The sequence below is a fragment of the Lathamus discolor genome, chromosome 14 (genome assembly GCF_037157495.1).
Source record: "Lathamus discolor isolate bLatDis1 chromosome 14, bLatDis1.hap1, whole genome shotgun sequence".
Lineage (NCBI taxonomy): Eukaryota > Metazoa > Chordata > Aves > Psittaciformes > Psittacidae > Lathamus > Lathamus discolor.
The window spans coordinates 12,675,780-12,700,226 of record NC_088897.1 but is presented as its reverse complement, the minus strand read 5'-3'; the positions used below and the strand labels follow the sequence as shown (position 1 = coordinate 12,700,226).

The 24,447-nt window shown below is 43.5% G+C and overlaps 1 protein-coding gene across 9 annotated transcripts in view; it reads right to left on the bottom strand.

Annotated features, from left to right (window-relative positions):
- PITPNM3 (PITPNM family member 3) overlaps nucleotides 1–22,253 on the bottom strand; it is a 71,157-nt gene extending 48,904 nt beyond the window's left edge. For 2 of the 9 annotated variants that reach the window (XM_065695201.1, XM_065695202.1), the window contains exons 1-4: nucleotides 22,128–22,253; nucleotides 21,482–21,547; nucleotides 8,122–8,217; nucleotides 3,177–3,284 (exon numbers count right to left, since the gene is read on the bottom strand). In XM_065695201.1, the coding sequence (XP_065551273.1) occupies nucleotides 3,177–3,284; nucleotides 8,122–8,217; nucleotides 21,482–21,547; nucleotides 22,128–22,149 (292 nt within the window). In that variant the 5' untranslated portion in view covers nucleotides 22,150–22,253. Of the gene's footprint in view, nucleotides 1–3,176; nucleotides 3,285–8,121; nucleotides 8,218–8,335; nucleotides 8,462–15,293; nucleotides 15,711–16,247; nucleotides 16,266–16,546; nucleotides 17,157–17,624; nucleotides 19,349–20,543; nucleotides 20,658–21,432; nucleotides 21,548–21,888; nucleotides 21,962–22,127 lie in introns of those variants that run through there. The other 7 variants (XM_065695206.1, XM_065695203.1, XM_065695208.1 and 4 more) reach the window with 7 other exon arrangements.
- Between the last annotated feature and the right edge of the window lie 2,194 nt (nucleotides 22,254–24,447).

Genomic DNA, 24,447 nt, shown 5'->3' with positions numbered 1-24,447 from the left:
GATGAGAGAAGTGCGGCCGGCAGCTAAAACGCCAGCAGCCCACAAGGTTTGCTTTTCATTCAGCCATAAAAACGTGCACAGTTCATCTCTCTTCAGAGCCCTGCTACATTGCCAGAAGTCCAGGCTGCAGTAATGTTAGCGTATACACCGCTGTGCTTTTAAAGTGTGCACCCAGAAGCACAGAGGTACCAGAAAGACAGTGAGGCAAAGGAGAGCCAGGGCAAGATGGCTCCCTGCTGATGTGCAGAGATCTTCAGCACTGTGCTGCCCAAAGAACAAACCTGCCTGAAGTCAAAGTAGTCCCACACTGGGGATGCAGGGGGCTGTCTGGTATGTGCAGCATTTCAAGAGATTTCCTGACTGTATACTGTGGAAGATAATCGGATTTTGGGTCTGCATAGGTTCAGCTTTATTGTTTAGGTTCAATACCAGGCAGTTATATAAGTGGGGGTCTTCTCTGTCATGATGAGCTAAAGCTCTGTAGGAGACAGAAATGGACAGCATGACCTTCTAGAGAAAATGACAGAAATTCAACTAGGCACCGAAATGAAACTGATTACCAAGAAATTATGTAGTTTCCTATTTACTGGAAAGTTTTAATGAGGTAAATAATAGCATGGTTTTGTTGGACCCAACCAAATGTTGATAATGAGGACATTATCAACATTTCACAGATTTTTCAAGCTGTCCTGATTCATACCATGATTATACCAAGTTTTGCTAATTGTATCATTATGTAAATTACAGTAACAAACAAGGTACTCAAATCCCATCCAGTCAGAAACCAGCACCTTGTAGTAATTTACATTGTAACAGCTAGTGATGAGGTCATGGAAGGTCAGGGTGGGATAAGATGAAAAATTTCATTTGTTTTATCCTGTTTTTTAGTTAACCTGCAGATGTACCAGCTACAAAGGCCACCAGGCCTCTCAAATCTGGCCGGAGAGGAGGCATAGGAATAGGAGAACATGCTGAAATCTCGGTCCTCGAGGTCAGCTCCTCTGCAGGCACTCCAGAGAACTGACCAGTAATGGGAAGGTGGTATTAGCAGGCAGTTCCACCTGCTGTCCTCATGCCCAAATTTACGAAAATAACCAGGTTTCCAAACACACTGAGAGCTTTCACAAACCCAGCTTTTGTTCTAATGCAAACCACTGAAAACCTCCATCTAGACACAGCTGCTGAGACAGCTCTGGCTCGTATTACTGAGCTGAGCAAATTCTTCATGCTATTTAGTGAACTTAGCCTAGTAACATTGCATTGGTTTCCTTCAGGCTACAAGTCAGAAAGCAAATTCCTAGTATCTTTTTTCCCCAGGTGCTTTCTCAGCCCAGCAGCATGGGAGAATGCAAGTCACAATCAGTTATTCTGCTTCTAAGGAGCAATGACCTCCCACTAAAAGGGTAAGTAACTCACCTCTGAAAATGGGAACATCTTTTGCAGAGCTACCATGAGACATGTGGAACTAACTCACCTATCACAAAATGTTACACCTCCCACTCCCCCTGCTCTGCCTGCCAGAAAAGTGTTGAATGTACAGTAGCATGACAATAGAAAAAATAAAGTAAAAAACCCAAAAAGAGCAATAAAATCTGCTAAATCACAAAACTATCTTGCAATAAAATCCCACTGAGGACAGAGAGAAAATAAACGTTTGGCATATGATGGATTTAAGCCACAGCCCTTTACCATGCTCATAAAGGCAGTCTGATACAAAGAAAGAAAATGGTCTAGCCTGCCATGGGACAGACTGGTGGAAAAGAACAAACTGCTGACTAGGATGTAAGGTTTGGATCAGATTTTTGCTTCAGTGTATGCTTCTTCTTGGTACCTATGTGTGGTGGGTTGACCCACCCACACACCTGGTGCCCAGCAAAGTTGCTCTATCACTCCTCCCCCCAGCTGGATGAGGGAGAGAAAATATAACAAAAGGCTCATGGGTCAAGATAAGGAAAATGAGATCACTCACCAATGACTACCATGGGCAAATCAGACTTGACTTAGGGAAATTAGTTTAATTTATTGCCAGTCAAATCAGAATAGGGTAGTGAGAAACAAAACCAAATCTTAAAACAAGATTGCTGAGAACATGAGGTACAGTTCAAACCTGTACTAAGAATCAAGCCATGTCCTCTTCTTTTTAATTTTTTCCAGACCGTTTCAAACATCCCTAATATTTTGCCATGTTAATTAGGGAGGAATTTGGAGTAAAAAAACAAGAAAACTTGCTTTAGGTACAAAGCATAAGGTGGTAACAGTCCCCAAAGAAAATTGTTATTTCCATTATCACACTCCCATGAGAAATTATGCCGGGTTTTACCATCTGCTGTGCTATTACTCGCTGTTTATAATGACAAATCCATCATGAGAAATATGTTCACATGCAGGCTGTAACATATGGTTTCTATTAACAAATGATAAAGAATATTGTAATACACTGCAGATGCAGTTTCACAAACTTTCTGTCTGAACAGAACAAAATTTGGAGAAAACAAACAGTAAATAGGAAATGCTGAACAGAGCACTCCATTTCAACCCAGCTGCCTTTTCCATCCTGCCACAAGCAGTCAGTCCTGGCTGGAGTATTCCACTGTACCAAGAAAGAGCAGCAATAGCGCAGCCTGCAGTGAAAGGAACATTACTGTGGCCATGAAAAGGATGCATACCCTTGTTCATCAGTTCAACTACTTGTGCTATCATATGCAAACATCTTAGCCATTGTGAAATTTTTCTGCACTAGTACTGAGGTCAACTATAGATGGAATTCTGTTCACTGTAACTAAAGGTGGTTCATGTTCATGGATATGTGATGCTGGTCAGCTAGCAAAGCCAAGATATATGGGCACTGAACTGCACTGCCCACTCCTTGACAGCTGCATTTTTTTTTCACTCTTCAGAAAAATAAGAGGGATGGGGGGGGGGGGGACGTGGGGGAGGGGTGGGGAGAAAATGAGGGGTGAAGAGAAATAAAGACTGCTGTGTGTATATGGAGACTGAATCACAGCTAACCTCTAACTGCAATGGCAAGCATTCATTTCCCTGTGGTTGTTCACCCATTTCAGATGTTTCTGGATTCCCTCATACTTAATTTGCATGTGTGACAGAAAAGTAATTGCTTCGGTAGTCACATTTTCTTGTTAACTTTAAATCAATATGTAAGGTAAGCTAAACATTACCTTGATTTTCTTCCAGCTTCCCAATTGTTTCTATCTGCTCAACAAGGTCATTTGAGTTCCACTGGCTCATGCCTATAAGAATGGCACTTTTTCCTTCCACCATCTCTTCTGTATGAAGAAAAAGAACAGATTAAATTGCAGTAATGAACAAGACAAAAAAGACAGTGTGAGACGTAGTAACTGAGGGAGAAATAAGCACTCACCATGCCTGCTAAAGGGAATACATAACAAGTTAGCATATGCAGGACTCTCTAGGAAAGTTTCCTGCTTACTGGTATGCCCTACAGCGTACCTACATGTTTCATATATTGTGTATAGGAAAATCATGCAAAAGAGAAGACTATGCGAATTTTTGCTCTTACCTTGAGCAGTCACTTAAAAGTAAAGCTGATACTAAATCACTTGGAGTGTTTAATATCAAGTAACAGGATCAGACAGAATTCTCCCCCCTCCCCTCCAGAATTTTTTTTTTTTTTACTTTCTTTTTCTTACTTCTACTTCAGAACATTCAAAAGCAGAGGAGAGGCACGCGTGGACACACAGACCAGGTTAAGGCTTTTGAAGCATGCTTTTTCCCCTTTTGTCAAAGCCACCTGTGCTACACAAAGCATTCAGTTTTCATCCAGGGACACAGAGACATAATGGAATGGCACCAAGTGCACAGCACAGAGAATGGATCCCATCCAGGGAGGGTGCTAGCACATCTAAAGGCAGCTGACTCTTACTCAAAGACCTGGACTCTCCATGTGGCTGTCACAGAACCTGGGGTCCTGCCTGAATCTGGAAAACCCCTTCAGTTTTTCCTTGCCTCCAGTGCCTTGCCAGTAAAAAAGGGATGGATCTGTACCTTTCCTTCCATCCCTTGCCTGATCAAACTCAGAAAAGCTTCTTACCTTGTTTGTGCACACATAGGGAAGTTTACTTTGGTAGGACATTTGATACAATATTTTCAGTGATCCATCATTTACATGAGGAAAATCTGCTAGCACCAAGGCAAAAAAAATCTACTCTGTCTGAAGTTTCCACCACGGAAGCATAACTCAGCCCTGCTATGAACTGAGCACTTTCTGCCTAACTTACTGCATGCCCCATGGAAAGCAAGAAACAAAGGAAAGTTGGACAAAAGATAACAATAAAACATTACTTCTCCTTTTCTCTATGGATTTCACTAAATCAAGTAGCTAGCCTGGGCAGATGAATCAACAGTCAGAACATGTACAGCTGCTCCATCTCAAACACAGGTGCTTGATTCTCTGTTTACAAGGCTGTCAGCCAGAAACGTCTTTCTTTGAGGATCTGGGGTTTGATCCCAGCTGTTTTTCAGAACGCAAAAGCAGCTCATTAATGTTATGTTTTAGTTGTGCCCATTGTTGTGCCCTCTGCCTCCCACTTCAGGCTGTCTCTGAAGTGCAAATTACACATGTGTAGATGTAGAGTTTGGGATAGCTTCCAAATTCTACAATAAGGAAATGCACTACTCAACTCCAGCTGCACTGTGTAGAAAGTCCTTTCAGCTGCAAGAATATCAAGCAACAATGAAGATGAGAAGGTCAGAAATACAGGTGAGAAACATTACAGGAAATGTAATGCTGGTTACAGAATAAGGGTATCAAGCTGCTTCATTTCTGGGAGGTGAAAACTACAGTCTCTCTCCTGTACAGGTTATCCTCACTCCAGCACAAACTCCTGCGGTTTCTCTGGTGCTATGTTTAATCCAGTGATCATGCCAATTACTTTAGCCCACACATAAGCTTTCCTCTACCAAAGATAGATGCTCCCTCATCACTTGGCGAGCTTCTGTTAGTTTCTTTTTTAATTCATTATGTATTTAAACTTCAGAGCAAGGCCACTGACAATGCCTTCTCCCATCATAATGAACAGAAAAACTGAAATCTCAACAACCTCAAACAGGAAAGAGGCTATTTTTCTTTTCCATTTCCAACTTTTCCACTCGATAAAGCTTAAGATTTCAACACATCTTAAACAACTTAGCCATCCTGTTCTAACTGAACACCCAATGGGAACAGAGCTCCATCTCTCATTCTCTTCATGCCTAGATGTCTCAAATACACATTTAACTGTGATCCACATAAGCAGTTTATCACATTGAACTATTATCTCTCACTAAAAATCTGTTAATAGAGGACTAGCAACTCAGTAACAGATGCCATTCATAATCTATACATAGCAGCCACTTTTTATTTCAAGCAACACTTACAGAAAGGATAGTTACTGTCATCATAAGCATTTCAGAACACATAGACTGCTCCTGACATTGAGAAATCAAGATTAATTAGCAGAGAGCTACCATAGCTTCTTTCATGAGTAAGAATCTTGAGAAGGCACACACAGAGCCTGGCTTGAAATACACACCACATATCTATTGGCTTCAGCTTCATAGGAACATAGTACTACTGAAGATGGTGCCATAAGGCTCATTTAAAGAAGGAAAAAACAACAACAAAAGTTTTTATGCAGATAAATAAAGTTAGCTGGAGAAAAAGGGGCAGCTGTATTTCACATCACCTCATTTTTAGCAAAGCTGTCAGCAGGCTTTTGAGTATATGTCCCGGGTTCAGCAGTAGCAGTCATTTTTCTTCTTAGTAGCTGGTGCAGTGTTTAATGGGCTTAATGTGCTTAAACCATGACAGCATAACATTTACCCCAGTTACACACTTAGGAAGCAAGGGGAAAAAAGCACCCTCACATTCTAAATCAGAAGCCTAATGCACGGATAAAGATGGGATGCTCCTGATAGATCAGGCTCTCATCTGCTAGACTAGTTTAAATCCAGAATAACTGTTGAAGTCAGAGTTAATTTGAACTTAAAGTAGGTCAGAAAGCGGCTACAGGATCTCCTGAGAACAGCACTACTACCAGATTTTGTTAACTTTGCTTCTTCTGAGGGAGTCCACAAAAAGCCTCAAATCCCCTCTCAGGTACTTTAACAATCACTATCATCAACAGCTTCCTCCTAAACACCACTCTGATTTCCAGCCACCTGTCAGACAAGATTTCTTGTAGTTTACAACTGGAAAAATGAAACCCTAGAGATTCATAGTTTTATATGACTGAGAAAATCAGTGCCCTGCAATAGACTGTGTGTACCCACAGTCCATCTATTTGCAGGCATCCAGGATCCAAACAAGTACTTTGAATAACACACTAATAATCTGATTAATATTAATTGTGCCTCTGCAAAACCAGCTTGTTTAGGAAAATAAAATTGCAAATTCAGCCTCACAGAAATAAATCAGCAAGTTATCAGGGAAGTTGCTTCAGAGCCCCCAAACCATTCAGAGCACAGAGCTGATCCCCCCATAAAAGCTGTTTCATTTTCACTGTCTGCCTCCTACCCTCTTCATTTTAAAGCAGCTAAAAAGCTCCTGACATAACTCCTTCATGCTGAATTTTATCTCAAGCTCATGCCAGCACAAAACCACAAGTCAGTTGCCAACCATTCCTGTAACAATTCCACTCTCAAAGAAAATGAAAACATGCTGAAATATGAAGTTCAGTGCAGGACAGCAAACAGTTAATGCCAAATACTGCCTTAAAAACACCAGCTGCCACCCACAATACCACCATGCGTCTCCAGACATCAAATCAGCACACAGCAATGAGACTGAAGCCAATCCTGTGAAAGAAAATTAATTTGCTTAGAAAGAGGCCTCATTCAAGAAGAAAAGAATGGTGGGAAGGGAGGAACTTTTCTTTCTGCACCATAAATATCTGTGGAGGGAGAAACTGAGTGACAATCTTAGCCATGAAAATGTTTTTGCATTCAGGTATCAGCAGAATATCTGCTGAGCGTGCTGTTAATGAAGCAACCAAACTACAAATAAAAGGCACATAGAAACCCAAGCCAAGTTTCCCATGGACAGTTGAGTTCTCCACTTTGGATTAGGTTTTCTTTAAACTAGGAAAGAAGTCTCAACAAATATTTGGGGAGGGGGAATCCCTCTCCTTTTGATAGGATCACAGAATTGTTTGGATTGTAAGAGACCTTTAAAGATAATCCAGTTCAACCCATCTTGCCATGAACAGGGACATCTTTCACTAGATCAGGTTGCTCAAAGCCGGAGGGATTGCTCTGAACTTAATCCATTTTGCTACAAAAGGCAGAGGACATTCGACAAGTTCATTCCATCACCCTTCACTGCTTACTTCCAGGTAACACAAGGACAAATGGACAGCTCAGTCTGACCTCAATAGCCTATACTATGAAAAATCCTACAGTTGCATTTCAGTGGCAGAATTAATCCTCCCTTGATGGTTATTCTCTTCAGAAGAGCACCAGGTTTGGCTACTGCAACCAAAATCAAAGAGAGCCCCCATTCCCAATTTAGGGAGAGGTTGTATATGCACACAACCTACACAAACGTTACTCCAACTTCAGAACAAAACCTGGCATGTTAAAGAGCATCCCAAGATTCAGGGTCTCATCAGGTGTTGTAGGGAGCATTGCATCCTGGGTTCACCTAATTAAATTTACGAATATATGGATATTGCTGCTTCTTGAATAAGCAAAGGTCCAAGTCACTTCAGTGAAAGTTTTGCCAGAGTAGAACACCTGGCCATTGGTTCTGAAAGCTGGCCATCAGCAACACAGACACTAATGGCCTTCATCAGGTACTGTAAACAAGTGCACTCCAACTGTAACTTTATGTACTACCTGACCTGCAAATAAACTGAGCCCAAGAGGCCCCTTGAGGCTGGTTCTGATGCCAGACCCAACTTACAGCAGCACACTCATCCACCCCAGTACTTCATCCATCTCCTGTAAATTTAGGCTCATTCACAAATCTTTGAGAGATCTGATGGGTGCTTTTTCAGATCTCAGTCTGATGAGGACAATGGTGTCAGTTCATCACAAAATGAGCTTAGTTACTTGCTGCAAAATTGGGGAAATAATGGGGAGGAGAGGACAAAAATGTATACTGACCTCGTGCATCGAAGAATTCATCATCGGAGCTCTCCACTGAGTCTTTGAGAACATTCTGCATGTGCCACTGGGCACCACTGAAGCGGCACGAGCCAGCTGAAAATACAGAGAGTCTCATTAATCCAAGGGAAAGCTCACCTCTGCTCCAGGCTTAGAGGCAAAAACCAAACCAAACCAAACCAAACCCCAAACCCAACATTAATAAACAATTCACGTAGATGCTCAGGAGGATCACTATCATCAGTGCATGTACTTTAGTCTCAACAGTCAGCCAGAGCTCTCAGGATGGCACAAAAAGTCTGCTTCCACCTAACAAAACTGATTTAGTTTTTGTTAAAGGTAAACCTGCAGCACTTTCAGCCAATGCAGTGACTTGAAAAGAGAAATTCTTCCCTATTGAATTCACCTGGCTGTTCACTTCCAACATTCAGCTGGGTAGGTCGTTTCTAAGACATGAAGCAGCATTTCCCCAGGACATGGCACTAGCTCCCATTTAAATTCAATTTCACTTCTAAAAGAAGTGCCATCCTATTTGGCTCACAGATTTACAGGCAAACTACTTCATTCTCATTGGACTGTTTTCATTGGACAGCTTTGTTTTGCTGGAGCCTGGGGCTTTTATTTGAAGCTTGCCATTTGAAGACAGGAATGCAAAACCTTGTTAGAATAGGTACAGTAACAGCCATGACAGCTTAGATGGTTGTAATGGATTATCATATTCAAAACTACTTCGTTATTAGTAAACCAGGCTTGCTTAACTATATCAGTTCGTACACCTACAGCAACCCAACACTAGAAAGTAGTAGTGAAATACATTCCTTATATCAACAATAGTCTTCCCCAAATCACTAGGGAACCAGGGATCAAATGCACCATTATCCATAACAATACTACAGCCATAGAAAGGACTCTCATTCTCAACCAGAATAGTGTCTTTGGTTTTATTTATTTCCCCAAATGATGGTATCAGAACTGAAATCCAATATCCTGAGGCCCTGTCCACAAAAGCACTTTCCTTCTCTCAGTTGTAAAAGAGCAACTCAAGCAGAGGACACATCCTTCCACACTATTCTGGGGAAAACAAGCCAGTAGGTTACAGCCTTTTGCTCTACTTTTACTCCACCTATAGCTGAACTAATCAGAAAAATAACTGAAAGAAGCAAATTTTAGCTGGCCAAGATGAGAGTAAAAATAATAACCAGTTAATAGCATTTTAATAGCTTAAAAAAAACACAAAACCCAACAACCAAATCCACAAAAAAACAAGAACCACCAAACAATTCAGTTGGTTATTAAGGAGTCAGTGTTCATTACAAGAACACAGTGTGTATTGGGAATGTGTCCAGTGATATTTGGCAGCTACCAGAGAATGCATACAGATCATTACTTACAGATTTCTGGAACATTTTACTAATGACAAAGAACAGCAAAGCGAATTATTCCTCACCAAACACCACCTTGCTCTACTACCATTCAAATATCTTGTATTCCAAATACTAGATAGAATTCCAAAATTTCAAAGAACGAGAATGTAAAGTACCACAAAAAAGCCAGTGACAGATGGGAAAGGGAGGATTTACAAACTTCAGTCTTTGGATAGGAGCCCATACACTAGAAAAGAGTGGAAGGAGGGAATTATCTGCCTCACCTTTTGAGATCTTAAAACCAAAGTATAATACTATTGGTAGAAAAAATCTTGAGTAAATTACTCCTTTTCAGCCATATGTAGAATATCAGGTTCCCTGATCACAGGCCTTAAGATCTATGAGCAGCCAGAAGGAAGGCAGTAAACTAGGAAATTTATGAAGAACCTATAAATGAGAGACAGGTCCACAGAGCAGCAGAACAAGAGTGAGACAGGGAACAATGAGAAGGCAAAGGTCTGCCCCGAACATCTTAAGAGTGTTCAGAATTTTCCTCTGCAAGGAAACAGCTTCTCACTCAGCTACTCTGGTCAAACAAGTATCTGTAACTGATGCTGCATTTCTGTGCTATGGATGTTTGTGACACCAGTGGAATATCCAAACTAAGGTATACAGACTCCATTGGTAACACATACTTCATGCCTTTTGGGGGTCCTGCAGATGCACACACTCCCATACTGAACACAAATTTCACACTGAGAAAATTCTGCTCAGACTTTCCAGCCAGATGCCTGTCCTAATGATAGTTCTGCCAAGCCTAAAAACTGAGCAGTCCGATCTTCTTGTATTTTGAGCATTCAGTGCACAAGAAGCCAGCAGGCTACATTTGCAGAAACAAAAATACCACAACAAAAAAACCCCTCTGAGGCAGCAGATAATTTGTTTTGGAGAGATATTTAGGGGATTGGCTTTTAGAAGTTAGCTTCTCTTCACTTTTTAAAGCTGTGTAACTGCATGTCTCTAGTCAGCCAGCACAAATGCAGGTATCCAAAGCTAGCAACACTGGGGAAAAAAAAAACAAACAAAAGCAAACCAGAAGAAAGAAGTATTTTGCATTTTTTTTATAGTTACTTGCAGGACTTGTCTTATCAAGATTTGAGAGATTCTCCAATTGTTGTCATGTCAGTCAGCTGTATTTCCCATGGACTGAAGTCCCATTCTATGTGGTCTTGGGCTTCCATAATTCTCCAGCAAAAGCTTAAGATTTGAGACCAGAAGGACCCACTCATTCTTCTTGTTCTTCTTTGCTTTTCCAGATATCCAGCTCCCTTGCAAAATCCACCTTCAAATAACAAACACTAAAAGTTACAGCATTAACCCTACACCTGTAACACATGGGCCAATTCCTTCCATTTCATGGTATAAGCCTCCTCACCTCAATTTTGATTTGGTGCCTCTGCTGAAAACAGCCAGCTCTTCTGGGAAGAACCTGTCTACTACTGCTCTCACCTAACAGATTTTGAGACATTTCTTTGATAAAGACAGTAAATAACATCAAAACCACTACTAAAATCACTGAAGAGCTAGGTAGTTTCAGCATCTGGACGATTCACTAATTTGTATCCAATAATAACAAAGGCATTTTCAGCATGGTTTTCTTAATCAAATAAAAATTTGTTCAGATCAAGACATACGCATTCTGCATACCAGAACTGAACTAGAATTCAGAATGAAAGGATTCAGAATGCAAGCTGTTTATCAAGGAATTCTCCTGGCACGCAGAAAAAGGTGTGAGTTCATCTGATCCCATCTACAGCAAGTTGCCCAGGACCAAGTGCAGGCAGCTTTTGAGTATCTCAAAGGAGGGAGACTCCACAACCTCTCTGGGAAACCTGTGCAGTGCCCAGAAACCCTTACAGTAGACAAATAAAAATGTTTCCTGATGCTCAGAGGGAGCCTCCTGTGTTTCAGTTTGTGCCCACTGCTTCTTGTCCTGTAACTGTACACCACTGAAAAGAAGCAGGCTCCATCTTCCTTACAACCTCCCTTCAGCTATTTGTTTAGCTGTACTAACAAACAATGAGCAGTACTGATCAACGTTTCTTCTCTTGTATCTGTGGTGTTTGGTCAGTGGTCTTGTACTGCTGTCACCTCTACTCTCCATTTCTAAGACTATCTTCCCAGTACACTACACTCAGAAGCAATACACTTCCAAATTCTACAGACTAACTTTAAGTAAAGGTATCATGGCTGATACCTATTACTGCCTTTCCCAGCTGCTGCAAAGTGTATTCAATCAGGAAAGCAGAGAACATTCTTCTTTCACAGTGATGAATACCTTCCTAAGGCCAGCCCATTGTGATTAAGTCCCCACAGGGTACAGAAACCTGTTTGCTACTGAGGCCATGTTTGACAGTCTCATTAAAGAGAGAATCCTAAACAAAAGCTTTTCAAGTATGTTTCTTCTAACTGAAGCCAGTGGTACTAATACCTGCTCATTTCAGGCTTTTGCCTCTGTAGTTATTTCTGTTAGAGAAAACCTCTGTAGCACACAATGTTTTCAAAGGCTGCAATTTTTTAAACCATCATACCATTACGGAAGAGCTATTTCAAACCGTTACTTGCCAAAATAATGCGTATATTTAAATTGTTTGTTAACTGGGGGGGTATCTAGATTCTGTGGTCAATGAGTTGGGGGTCCCCATCTCCCCCTGCCAGAATTACCTTTCCCCCAGTTACTGCTTAATTTGGCTGGGCTCATTTCTTGCAGTAAACATCCAGTCATCTCACACATCCTGTGGCGGTACCTCCTTTTTGGAGCTCCTGCTCTCAACAAAGGATTTGCTGGTGCTTCACAGAGCATACAAAAATGCTTATTACCCGAATTAACTATTAACAAATCACTGTTCTTAAAGATAAGCTACCAGCAATGCATTTCACTTTATTAAGCATTTGGTATGAGGGAAGTAGAACATCTAAGTGCATGCAAATGAAATTGTGCTGTAGACATTCCAACTTGAGAGATAAAAATACTCCCTGTGATGACACACCACGCACTCTGATCAGAAGGAACACGCAGAAGAGAATGCAAATAAGCTTCTATTGCCACAACTGTGCAGAGTGCATTTTGGAGCAGGCCAAGTTTCTGCACGTTGTCAATACCTCATTTACAGGCAGTTCTGCCACAGAAAGGTGTAGGTTCAGCCATTTTAGTAAAAGTCACTGAAGGCTGAATCCTACTGTGCACAAAGCAACCTGAGCAAGAACCTGCAAGGTAAAAGCATGTCCATCTTCTCTGGAGAGAAACATTAAACTTCCATAACCCTGTTACAGACTTAAGGAAGCATGTAAGTCAAAGGGATCCCTGGACTCCTGACTGAAGGGTGTGACACCCAGCAACAACAACAAAAGGAAGCGTTGCAAGAGTAACAATCTACAGTAAAAACTTCATTCATACCTAAAGAAAAGTCTCACCTATGACCCCAGAAAATCTGTAGCTGGGGATAGTGGTGGATGGCAGGGAAGAAAAGCAGACACCCTTCCTGAAGCAAGTTAAAGGAATTACAGAAAGATAGATGGCACAAGAATCCATAGAGGAGCAAATCTGTTTCAAAACCAGTGGTATGACAATGAATTGAAAAAGGATGGTGGCTCAAAGCTGCAGTTATTTAAAGCATTAACATTTCATTGCATCTATTTCCATTTTTCATTTTCACTTCCTCTTTGAGTATGTTACCAAAAAATACACTGGGACCCTGTCCATTTCCTAGTGGTATCCGCTGGGTTTTAGGCAGCTGACATGCAGAGGACGCCAATAGCTCTGTGCAGGCTGCTAACCGCTAGTGCATTGTCTGGGAAGTCACAGGCATGAAGGGGCACTACGACTGGAGACACTCAAGGAAAATGAAGAAAATGCTCCTTTAGAAAGAGCACAACACCACTTTGCACAGAACATTCCCACAGATGCAGTAGATGCAATGCTGTTAACCCACATGCTGTTGGTCACACATCATCAAGCTCCCTAGTCTTAAGGGCACTATCATCTGCACAGCAAAGGCCTGGAGGTCTTGACACTTGCTTATAGAGGCTTTCATGAAAGCAAACAGTAGAGATTTAACAAAAAAAAAGTGGCAGAAGTTTAAAAGCACTAAAACATGGAAAGAAACAAATGTAGCAGCACTGAAATTCAGTGCCAGCAATGTAGTGCTGCAAGATGCATCACCCACAGATAAAATAGCTGCAAGGTGTGTCAGGGCATTTGCTGGAGGTGTCAAGATATTCAAATCTTCTCATCAAATATATTCACTTTTAAGCTTCACTGGTAATTTATGCTAACAAGTAGTAGTAGAACATGATAAGCTGTTCCTTTCTGTGGTTTGTACTTCCTTAGTGTTGCATGGAGTGGCTTCCAGGAATGTTTCATATGTGAAAGTAAGGCCCTGTCCGAAAGCAGAAACTGCCATTTCCCTCACCCACGGAGCAAACACTGACACAACAGCTTTAAGGTCTTCACCTCAAGTGTGGCATGCTGCCCATGGAAAATAGAAGTAAATACAAATTCACCTCCAACTAAGGAAAAGAATGCCAGTGGTTGCACTAATGCTTTCAACTTGAATTCAAAAGACCCCTCCCTAACCAACACCATTCTAGTGTCACTTAACCTGGATTAAATATCTCCTGATGAGTAACACAGAGTTGTACGAATCTCTGACTGAAGGAGAGCCTAAAAGGCCTTGCAGGGATTGTTGTTTTTTTCCCAGAATAGAAAGCTTTCTGTTTCAGCCACTAGCAGCAGGCAGGGAGGGCGGGCAGCAGGCAGGGGGGCAGCAGGCAGGCAGGCAGGCAGCAGGCAGGGGGGCAGCAGGCAGGCAGGGAGTGGGAAGGCTGTATACACAGAAAACTCTAAAGACTTCACAAGTACTCTGAAGAAAACAGCAGCTCCCTGGAGAAGAGCTGTCACTGGCTGGGCTGGAAATCAGTAAACGGACTGGCCCTACAGAGAAAGCTCACACTTCCAGTGACCTTAGGGTTCGATGCAGAATGTGCATGGAGGGCAGGAAAAAGTGTCACAAGTTTTCAGGCATAAATTCTGGCTATGAGAAAAGCCCAGGGAGCATCTGTTTTTTTTTATATTGCACTAGGAATGCTTCTAGATTTAGAAGCAGTTTAAACATAGCCACAGTCAGCAGCACAAGTATGCACAAGATCACTGCAGCGGTTCTTCACATCTACATTTACTTGCTTGCTGTACTGCATTGCATCACCCTAGTATATCCATCTTACTGAGTCTGCTTCCTTCTGTGCCAACAGATTAGCATTAGCCACCTTAACAGGACTCTATTAATACTTCCTGATTGCATTAGACACCGGCATTGCCTGGACTCACTGATTTGATTTACAGTGTCAACTGATGCATATTTTATTGCATTATTTTGTTTCATAGAATAAAAAGACCAGCCCTGCTTCAAAATACAGGCTAATAACACTTGATGCTTCTAAGTCCGCAAACTTTCTCTTTACCAGATTTGTTGACTGATTCTTACAGACATATTTCTGCAATTTTTTTGTAAGCAAGACAGGAACTTACATTTCATTTCAGTTGTTCAGAATCACAGTTTCTAAAAAAAATGGAAAACCATATAGAAGTGCAACGCATTTAACAAAAACTTTAACTACATCACTAATTTGCCACTCAGTAGTTGAACCAGAAGCACATGTAGTAGTCCTCACAGGCTGCTGAGGCAGACAGAATGGCAGTAGGATACAAGGGTAACATTTCCAAGTGGTAAAGCAGCTTGCTACACTCACCTGTTACAGAAGGAGCTGACTAGGGTCTTGCCCTGAGTGCACAGCCACAATAACTGCAGGGGGAGAAGACTAAAGCAAAGCCATCTTGTTGCTCCATGCACAGAAGCTGAATTCTCTAGCTAGGCTAGCACTAATTGTAATTTACTGTAATTAAGATTAACTATAATTGATTACAATCAGTGATTTTCTTCTGTAAAAAGAAGTCTTGCTTTTTTCTTCAACAAAACCATCTGGAATTCCATTGGTACTTCACTGCATCTATGATCTGGTGACATGAGATGAGGTGATGTGATGTGTGAGTAAAACGAAACATTGAAAAGCACTCTCTTGATTTTCCATGCACTAAATCATTTCACAGTTTAATTTTCCTTTGGCTGACATGATCACACATCTGCACGAAGTCAACTCTTGCAGGACCTACAGAAAACAATTTCCCACATTATGGATGTAGCAGATGTTGGTTTGTGATTCACCAAATCTCACAATATATCCCAACCTCACAGCAGCTGTCATTATATAAATTGCTAACTAAAAGCTAAGTCACTTCTGGATATTGTAAAAAAAAGAATCAGTTAAAGTGAGATCTTTAGATGTATTGTATGCTTATTAGCCAGTTCACCCATGTTAGATATTTATTTCCTTTAGCACTAAGACGTACAAATAAGGGTCACAGCTGAAACCTATATCCTGTAGAGCAGTAGCTTCCATAAGGGTGAAAGCAACAGATACAATCTGTTGCATACTTTTGTGATAGGCTGTAAAATAGCTGACTGACCCCACACTTGAATGAGCACCTAAACTCATCTCTGAAGAATGTTCAGCTGCTCTGAGCCTCATTTACCAGGGAAAAAAGAGAAAAAAAGGAAGAGAAAGAAGAAAATTTCTTCCCAGGAAGAGCCAGGATCTTACTTGAGTAAGAAGTGCTACAGAAATAGTTCTACGTGACATTCATACTTCTGTTTGAGGGCAAGTCAGACTGCACCTCTGTAGACGTCATCCAAATTTAGATGCATGGCAAATTTCATCCTTGGTGTTTTGTTATTGTCTATAGTTCCAGAAAACTGCAGAAGAAATAGTTCCCACTCATGTATCAATCACCAGATTCTAATGCCATCCATCCAAAGAAATAAAACCCCACTATAATCATGCAATCTCTGATACGCCCCGCAAACAGACTTAAGGAGCAGAGCAGCCATGGAAAATGCCAATCACACTTTCACACACACACACCAGCAGAGCTCATTTTCTCATACTTGCATAAGCAAATCATCTTGCTGAAATCAACAGTAGCTGAAAAGTGTATATAAGAGAAGAATCAGATCTAGTTTCTCCTGGCTGGGAGGCAGAAACCCAAATCTGGCAATGATATAACAATTAAGCAATGGATGATCACACTTCATTCCATGTTATCTGAGGGTGTTTCTAAAAGGGGCGGGAGGGGGAAAACAAACAAACAAAAACCAAGAGGAATTAAAGTGACCTTACTGGTCTGTAGCTAACATTGTCAGAACTAAGGAAATGGAAGCAGAAAACCAGACAAGTGAAAGTAAGGCCTAACAGATTCTGAAAAGCACTTCCTCTGAAAATCAAATAGCTAATGTTGCTATTCCTGACTTTAACCACTTTCCTGCAGAATTTTGAAAGGTCTAGTGTCTAAAACTCATTCATCCACAAGCATCCTAAGACAGATGAATGAATGAATGAATGAATGAATGAATGAATGAATGAATGGCTCACCACTGTCACTCAATAATTCCACACACTCTGCTACCAGCACCAAAAATGCTGTTTCAACATTACTTGTTATGCAAAGATCATATTTAAAATGCCTATCAAGTCAGGAGAAAGAAAAGGCATATACTTGTTCCATTCCAGTTACTAACATTACCTCTGACTTGGAATAAAATGATACTGTACACCAGTACACCAGTATCAGCCTAAAGGTCCAGGTCTTTAGGTGTAATACATGTGGAGATGGAGTGTGTGCAGAGCACAGTAATACCTTCGGTAAAACAGCAGCTTTGCCTGCAAAAATGATGTCCTCTAGTGGACAGCACTCTTTACTAAGGCACAGGCATCTGCCATTGGATCTAATGAGTTGAAAACTCATTTTACAAGTGCACTGGGAAGTAAACCTAGCCCTGCTGTGAAATCACAGCCATGCTGCCTTTCTTCACTGGTTCTGCCTTCTCCTCAGCTTGAATCAGCTTTACATACGCTTACTGCTGCTGAAAAAGTAAACCATGACTTGATTCATCGCTGTTTATGGCAGAACTTCACCAGCAGGATCAGCACAAACACTTTAGGAATGAAAGAGCAATGATTTTATACCTGAAGTGTATTAGAGAGAGAGCAGAGTAGAACAGTAGGCACGGTCCAGAAGCTTCTGTTTAAGAATCACTTCAGCATCTCCTAAAGGCCACCTTCTCCTTGACAATGCACAAATCAATGGTTAGGTTGTTAAGCAGAGGACAAATCGAAAGGAATCAGGCTGATCCAAATGCCCCTACCAGCCCTTCATGTGCACTGGCAGTATCACCAGTGTAGCAGACTAGTCCAACAGACCATCCAGGCTCAGGTGTGCTTGTACCAGACCTTCCAAGCAGAGGCATTCAAACAGCCTGGGGTAAGAACAGAAGCTTTCATTGGATGCACTTACAGCAGTGGGCTTTCCTCTAAAACTAATTCAATACAATTCATGTTCCTGTCACAATACTACAGATTTCAAGCTTTGCAGCATCCCCAGCAGTTTGCTATGTCTTTTGCCTGGTAATAATTAGAATTTGCCAATCAAGCCTAGACATAAGGAGATGTCACAGACAGGCAATCATAAAAAAAGCACTCCTGAATACTACTACCGCACCAACATAGTCAGCTGAGACAAAACAGCACACAGCGTTCTCATAGCTACTGAAAACTCAGTCTTTTATATAACAAAGTATTGAAGACTGAATCTCAATAAAAAACTAAGCAAAAACAGACTGCTGCACAATTAAAACATTTCCACTTGTTAAAACGTGGTTTAAAACTGTGGCCATTTTGAATTCAGGGACAGTTTTCCATACAAAACTAAAAAGCACAAGTCATTTTCCCATTTGAAAGAGACAATGGGTAGAAGGAATGACCTTTGCTATTGCCACTCATTGGTGTTGCATAATAATACTTCTTTCTGGTTCTGCAGGTTCCTGCCGCTTCCTGCCTACCCACTAAGTGATTTAACTGAGTTACCCACAGAGCGTTACCTAGTGACTACGCAGCTAAGACTTACTGTAGGCCAAAATTACCCACTGTTATTTTCTATTTATGTTTTATTTCTTCTTTAGCAATTGTAAAACAGAAGAGGTACTTTAAAAATATGTGAATTTAACTATTGGAGGCACTCTCAGGCTCAGGAGCTCAGGCAAAACAGAGGGAGATGCTGACCCTCTCTCCGATTATTCCAAAGTGAACTAGGCCCCCAGGACAGGGGCGGCTGGCAGTGAGGTAGAGGGGAACAGGAGGCCAAGGGGGAGAGCGCACAACGCCAGAGGAAGATGGGGAGACACAGAAGGGAAGGAGAGGGGGAGATGAAATTAAGAGTGGCAGGTTGAGGGGGAGGAAAACAGGAAACCAGAGAGGGGAGGCAAATGAAGGAGTGGGAGGTCAGTGGAAAGGGGGGAGTCATCTAACCAGCCTAACTGGTAGCTGCTTATAAGGGCTGTGACCCTATTTCATTCATTCCACCAGGGAGGGCAGCCACCTGCAGCTGAGCCTGTAAAGACTGTAAAAGCAGCAAAACCCAAACTTTCTACAAATTTCAGATAACAAGGAGTTTTCCATCTGTTTGGCTCCCAGAACTCAACTGCAAAAAAGCTGGGGCAGCTTGGAAGCTGGCATGGGAAAGAGGTGGAAATGCGCAGAATTTTTCTCACCGTTAGCAGCAAGCCATCAGATCACCAAACCATACCTTCCATTCACGAACCTGCAGTACTCTAAGTACAGGGTGCGTCCTGCCCTGCTGAAATCTCTGTATGCTTACAGTCTTGTGAATTGCAGACTTGGAAGCACTGCCAGCACTTCAGAAAGAGAAGAGGAAAAATTAGAAGGTACAGAAATGCACAAAGGGGACTTTGAGGACAATTACTCGGACAAAGTTCCTGGTACTTATCCTTAAGTAGCAAGTACTTAAGAACAAGATGAAATGCAAAAAGTCAGGAGGTCTCATCTTAAAGGCCTTTTCCAATCTAAACAATTCTATGATTCTAAATGAGAGAAAAGGAGAAGAAAGGTAATCCTGAAAGTGCAATAAAGCAAGCAGGGTCCTGGAATGAACAAAGTCACTAGGTTTATTAGAGAAGCTGCAACCCACGGAAGAGATGTTACAATACTCCCTGAGTGCAATCCTGGACTGACAGAGGCAGCATACCAAGACAGGATTTCTAAGAGGTGAGAAAAGGGTTGACAGGTACAAAGGAAAAACTGAAAGGTGAAGGGAAGCATTTAGGGAAGAATAAAGTGGTCAGTTTTGGAAAGAAAGCAGCTTGGGCCAGGAAGTGGTGAGGAGAAGCAGCTTGAAGGCAGTCAGCAAGATTGAGCAGATACCAGGAAGGGGTCAGGAGCTCCCTTTATTCTCATTGTGGCTGCATGAGTCCCTAAATAAAATTCAAAAGGAGAGCAAAGAGCACAGCTGACAACGCCAGAGACATAAAGGCAGAACAAAGTACACACAAAATGCAGGTTCTCTTGTCAAGACAGTCAAGTGAAAGAGCTACCTGAAGGAACAGCCCAGATACCACTGTAGTCAGAAGTACCCGATATAACCAACTCCGCTCTCCCATTCCTCGCACAGGGTCTTTCCTCTTACAGCAATTCAGCAGTGGCAAGTCCCTGATTACCTACTCTGTATATCCTCCAACTGGCAGTTCTGCAGCAGATGGTTAGGACAGGCATATATTTGCTAGTGAATACAGGAAACAAATCAAGTAACAGAGTCACGCAGGCCTTTAAGCCCCTATTTTAAGGTACCAGCAACATTTGCAATCTTGCCCTTTATGGGATTACTGGCAAGATGGATGGAGAGAAGAGCAAGGCTGTCCAGGCTCTAAATCCTAGATCAAGCTTTCCTGTAAATGTGGTACATCTCTTAGAGCTGTTTTCTGAAGCTTCAAATGCCAGCTTTCCCCCAGCAGAAATTAACTTCACCCCCTTCTCAGCAGTTTCATCACCTCCTCCAAACTAACTCCCCAAACCCAGATATGAATATTCTCTAACCTTTTCCTGCAACGACTGTAGGTGGACTGCCTGCATCACATCTGAAAGACTACTTTCACAGTGCAGAGATTTTGGCTTTCTGAGGAGGATCTGGCATTTTTGAGTCACTGCTGTCTGTTAAAAAACGAAGTAGGAGATGAAGATCAGATACCACACCACCCCCACAGACATGTCAGGTAGTGATCTGCAGTTGCTGCTATGTGGTTTTGCAGTATACAATCCTGCAAATGTTCAAGTATTTCTGTGCAGGCACCATTCCAAGCCTGAAGACCTGGAGGTCACTAGGTGGGATTTGGCTACTGAGACAAGTCAACTGCCTCCAGAAATTACATATGTGCCTTTACAAGCACATGTCATTCTCCAGTGATTAAGCAGCATGTTTCATGGCTCCTAGAATTAAGGTGTTTCTTTGCATTTGTGATAAGGTTACAGCACTGGCAAGGGCTACAAGGCAGGGAATATACAAGCAAAACAGCCACATTTCTTTATTTGTGCATATTCCAGCTCACACTGATAAACTCAGCCGCCACAGTTTAACAAAGCAGATACTTCTCCTGCTCCTAACCCTAACACGCTCTGCCGGAGCAACTTTTTGAATGGTCAAGTTATGCTTTTATTTACAGTAAGCAGTAGTGACATCATAAAGATAGCATCAAAAGTTGTATTTTGTCTACTGAAGTGAGCGGAAGCACATTCAAGAGAAGTACCTTCCTTTAAAATTCCTGTGCAAAGTTGGGTTTGAACAAGCAAACTATGTACGCAGATTACGTTACTCACACGCTACTGACGATGAAAGCAATACCGCCTTATTTTCCTATCAAAGTTAAAAGGACTGCAAGCTAAGGCCAAATAAAAAACACTGAGACCTTTCCCCCATTTATTTCTTCACCTTCCAAAACATGGAGAACAACTGTTTAGGTTCAATGCTGTGTTTGCACCTTCTGAAATGACTGACGCTCTCATGTTCCCGAGCGCTACATCTCTGGGCTGCCACCGATCCAGGCCTATTTTGGGGAAAAAACGAAAGAATAAACACTGCTAGGCAGACTCTGGGTTTGGCCCTCACGTTACCGCGCTGAGGTAAACCCGGGCAAGAAGCGGCACCAGCCTCCAGGCAAGTTTACCGACAGCGCCGCAGGCACTCAGGCACAGCACAGTCAGGCCTCCACCTTCGGAGGCAAAGGGCTCTGGCTGCAGCCTAGAAGAAAAACACCCGCGCAGCAGCGGGAGGCTCCCGGGCAGCTGCGCTCGCTGCGCTCAGCGGTCGCGCACGCACGGCGCTGCCACAGGGGCCGGCCCCAGGCCCCCCGGCCTCCGACCCGCCGCGGCTGCCCCGCGGACGCACCTTCGCGCCCTGAAGAGGAGCGCTCGGCGCCGGCGTCCCAGCGCGGGCCCCGAGGAGGCGGCAGCCGCAGGGCCCCTCCAGGGCCGGCGGACCCTGCCCCGGCCCGCGCGCAGGAGGCCGGGGAGCGGCGCCAGGCGCGGGCGCGCGCGGTGCCCCGGCAGCGCCGCCCGGGCCCGGCCGGCAGCGGGGCGGGAGCCTCACCTCTGCGCGCGGGGACGCGCGCTCCCGTCGGCGCTCACCTGGGCGCGGCGCCTTCGCCATCGCCGGGGCTCTCCGCTCGCCGCCGCCTCAGGTGCTCGCCCGCGGGGCCCTCCCGGCGCGCCCGTGCCCCGCGCTCCGCCGCCCCATCCGCTCCGGCGGCGGCCCCGCGCCGCCCGCTCGCCCGCGGCGCTGGGAGACGCGACCGGGAGCCGCCGCCGCGCCGCTCGGTCCCGCGCGCAGCCCGCCCGCCGCGGCGCAGCCGCCGTCGTTAAAGGCGCAGCGAGCGGCTCCGCGCAGAGCGGGGGCCGGCCCAGGGCGGGCGGGCGCTGCTCGGAAGCCGGCCGGGAGCGAGCGGCCCCGGTTCGGGTCTCCCCGCAGCGTTCACCGCGCTCCCCTCAGCGGCCGGGGTCCGCGCCGGAGCGTTTACACCGTGCGGCAATGGCGCACCGCGAGAGAGCTGCCAAGCCGCCGTACTTACACAGTGTGGTGGGAGGAAAGGCTTGAACTTCGGTCAGGAGGCACTGCCACCAGTGTACCAGTTTTGAGAGGCGCTGCTTTTTGCTGCCTGCTCAGCTCTCTCTTCCCTGCTCTCCTTCGCTCAGAGAAAGCAGACCCCGAATAACGTGTATGAGCAACCTTTGCCTTTAATCAAAGCTACATTAGTGTCTCTCTGGAAAAACACTTTAAAATCAGATCCTGGCCTAGCCCTTGAAAGAAGGCTGGATTAGCATTTGACACCAGTTTAATAGGATTGGTTTGTCATTTGAAAATGAACTGGTGCCCCATCTATTGTTCAACAGGTTTTTAAGGAAATCGTATCAACAGTTTCATTTTGGCTGCTCCAGACTCTGTCATCTAGGAGCCAGTGCCGATGTGCTGCCTCCCACCCCCAGCTTTGTCCTCCCCCGAGGAGGTAGTAAAAACTTAGACCTTTGCACAATAGCTCTAGCTGTAAAAAAGCACAAGCTCTGTTGTTGTCCATACACACCACCACGATTATGCCAAAATATATTCATCCTCAATGACTCTTTTTGCACTGGGCTAGATGCAGGGACTGCTTCTTGGCAGGGCTGCCTGAGCAGGCAGTTAATGGCAGCCTCTGAAGGCAGCATGAACCACCTTCCTCCCGGGGTAAAGATCGTTTACGTTGACTTGAACACTGAAAGCAGACAACTACCAGCCCTTGACAACATAAATCTCCACGACTTTCTTTCTCCTGAAGACTTGAGAAAGATTCAATGATTGCAACTAAATTCTTCTGTTACATAAAGGCACGTGGGTTTTGCTTTTTTTTTTTTTTTTTCCATGCATTACACAGGAGCTGTAGAACTGCTACAAGGGTAACAGCCAAATAGCAATGTAAGAAAAATACAGTATGCCAGGCAATGGCCTGAGCTCAAATGCCTTTCAATATATTTATACATCCAAGTACCTGTTGGGAAAAGAATCGAATTCCAAACACATTTACTCTTAATTCTGAACACCTGGTTTGCTGGTGACCCAAGCTGTCCCCCTTACAATAGAGCAGAGAAACTCCTCTCAAGACAAAGCCTCTGTCAAAGGATGCTCCCCAATATTACAAGGTTTTCCGGTGAAGATGTCTAATTATAGAAATGACACCTCATACAAAATGTGTTTTGCATGCTAATTCATGCAGAAAAAACATCAATGCAGTAGACAGTACCATGTGTTGGAGGCAATGCAGAGACCCCTGAGGATGGGCACTCAGAGAAGGATGCTACCAACTGACACTACTGCCCCCGGGAAAACATCTGCCTACCTAATGATCCATCCCTGCTCAAACCGGGCAGGGAAAGCTGCTCCAGCTGCACACTTCAGATCCTAGGTGGCAAAGCTGAAAGTTGGGTGGTTGCTATTTCCAGGACTGAATTCAAGCCTGGCTTCTATAGAGGTGTGCCTGCTGACACTAGGTTCAATCTGGTTTAAGCAGCCTTGGGAAACAAACCAGGAAACTGCTGAGGAAGGAAGGGAAATGGGAAATCTGTCTTACAGAGCCAACGTTGTTTGTCCATAGTCAGAAGATAATTGCTTATTTCAAGAAAGGGTGATGCTCAATGCAGTTCCATTAGCAATTATGGGACTTCAGTGATACACCAGTGTGGGACTTGGGAAAAGCAGCTGATGAGGAGGGTGCAGTGAAGGTCAGGAGAACCCTTCAAGCTCAGTTCCTATATCCTCCTTGAAGTCATCACAGGATGTGAGAGGCAGCCCTAAGGAGCAGACACCACATTGAATCAGAGAAAACAGCAGGCAGTAGAGCAGCTCACAGCCAAGTGTTCCATGTAAGCCACCCACTAAAATGGGTTGCACCGTGCTGCTTTACTTGGAAGGACTGAG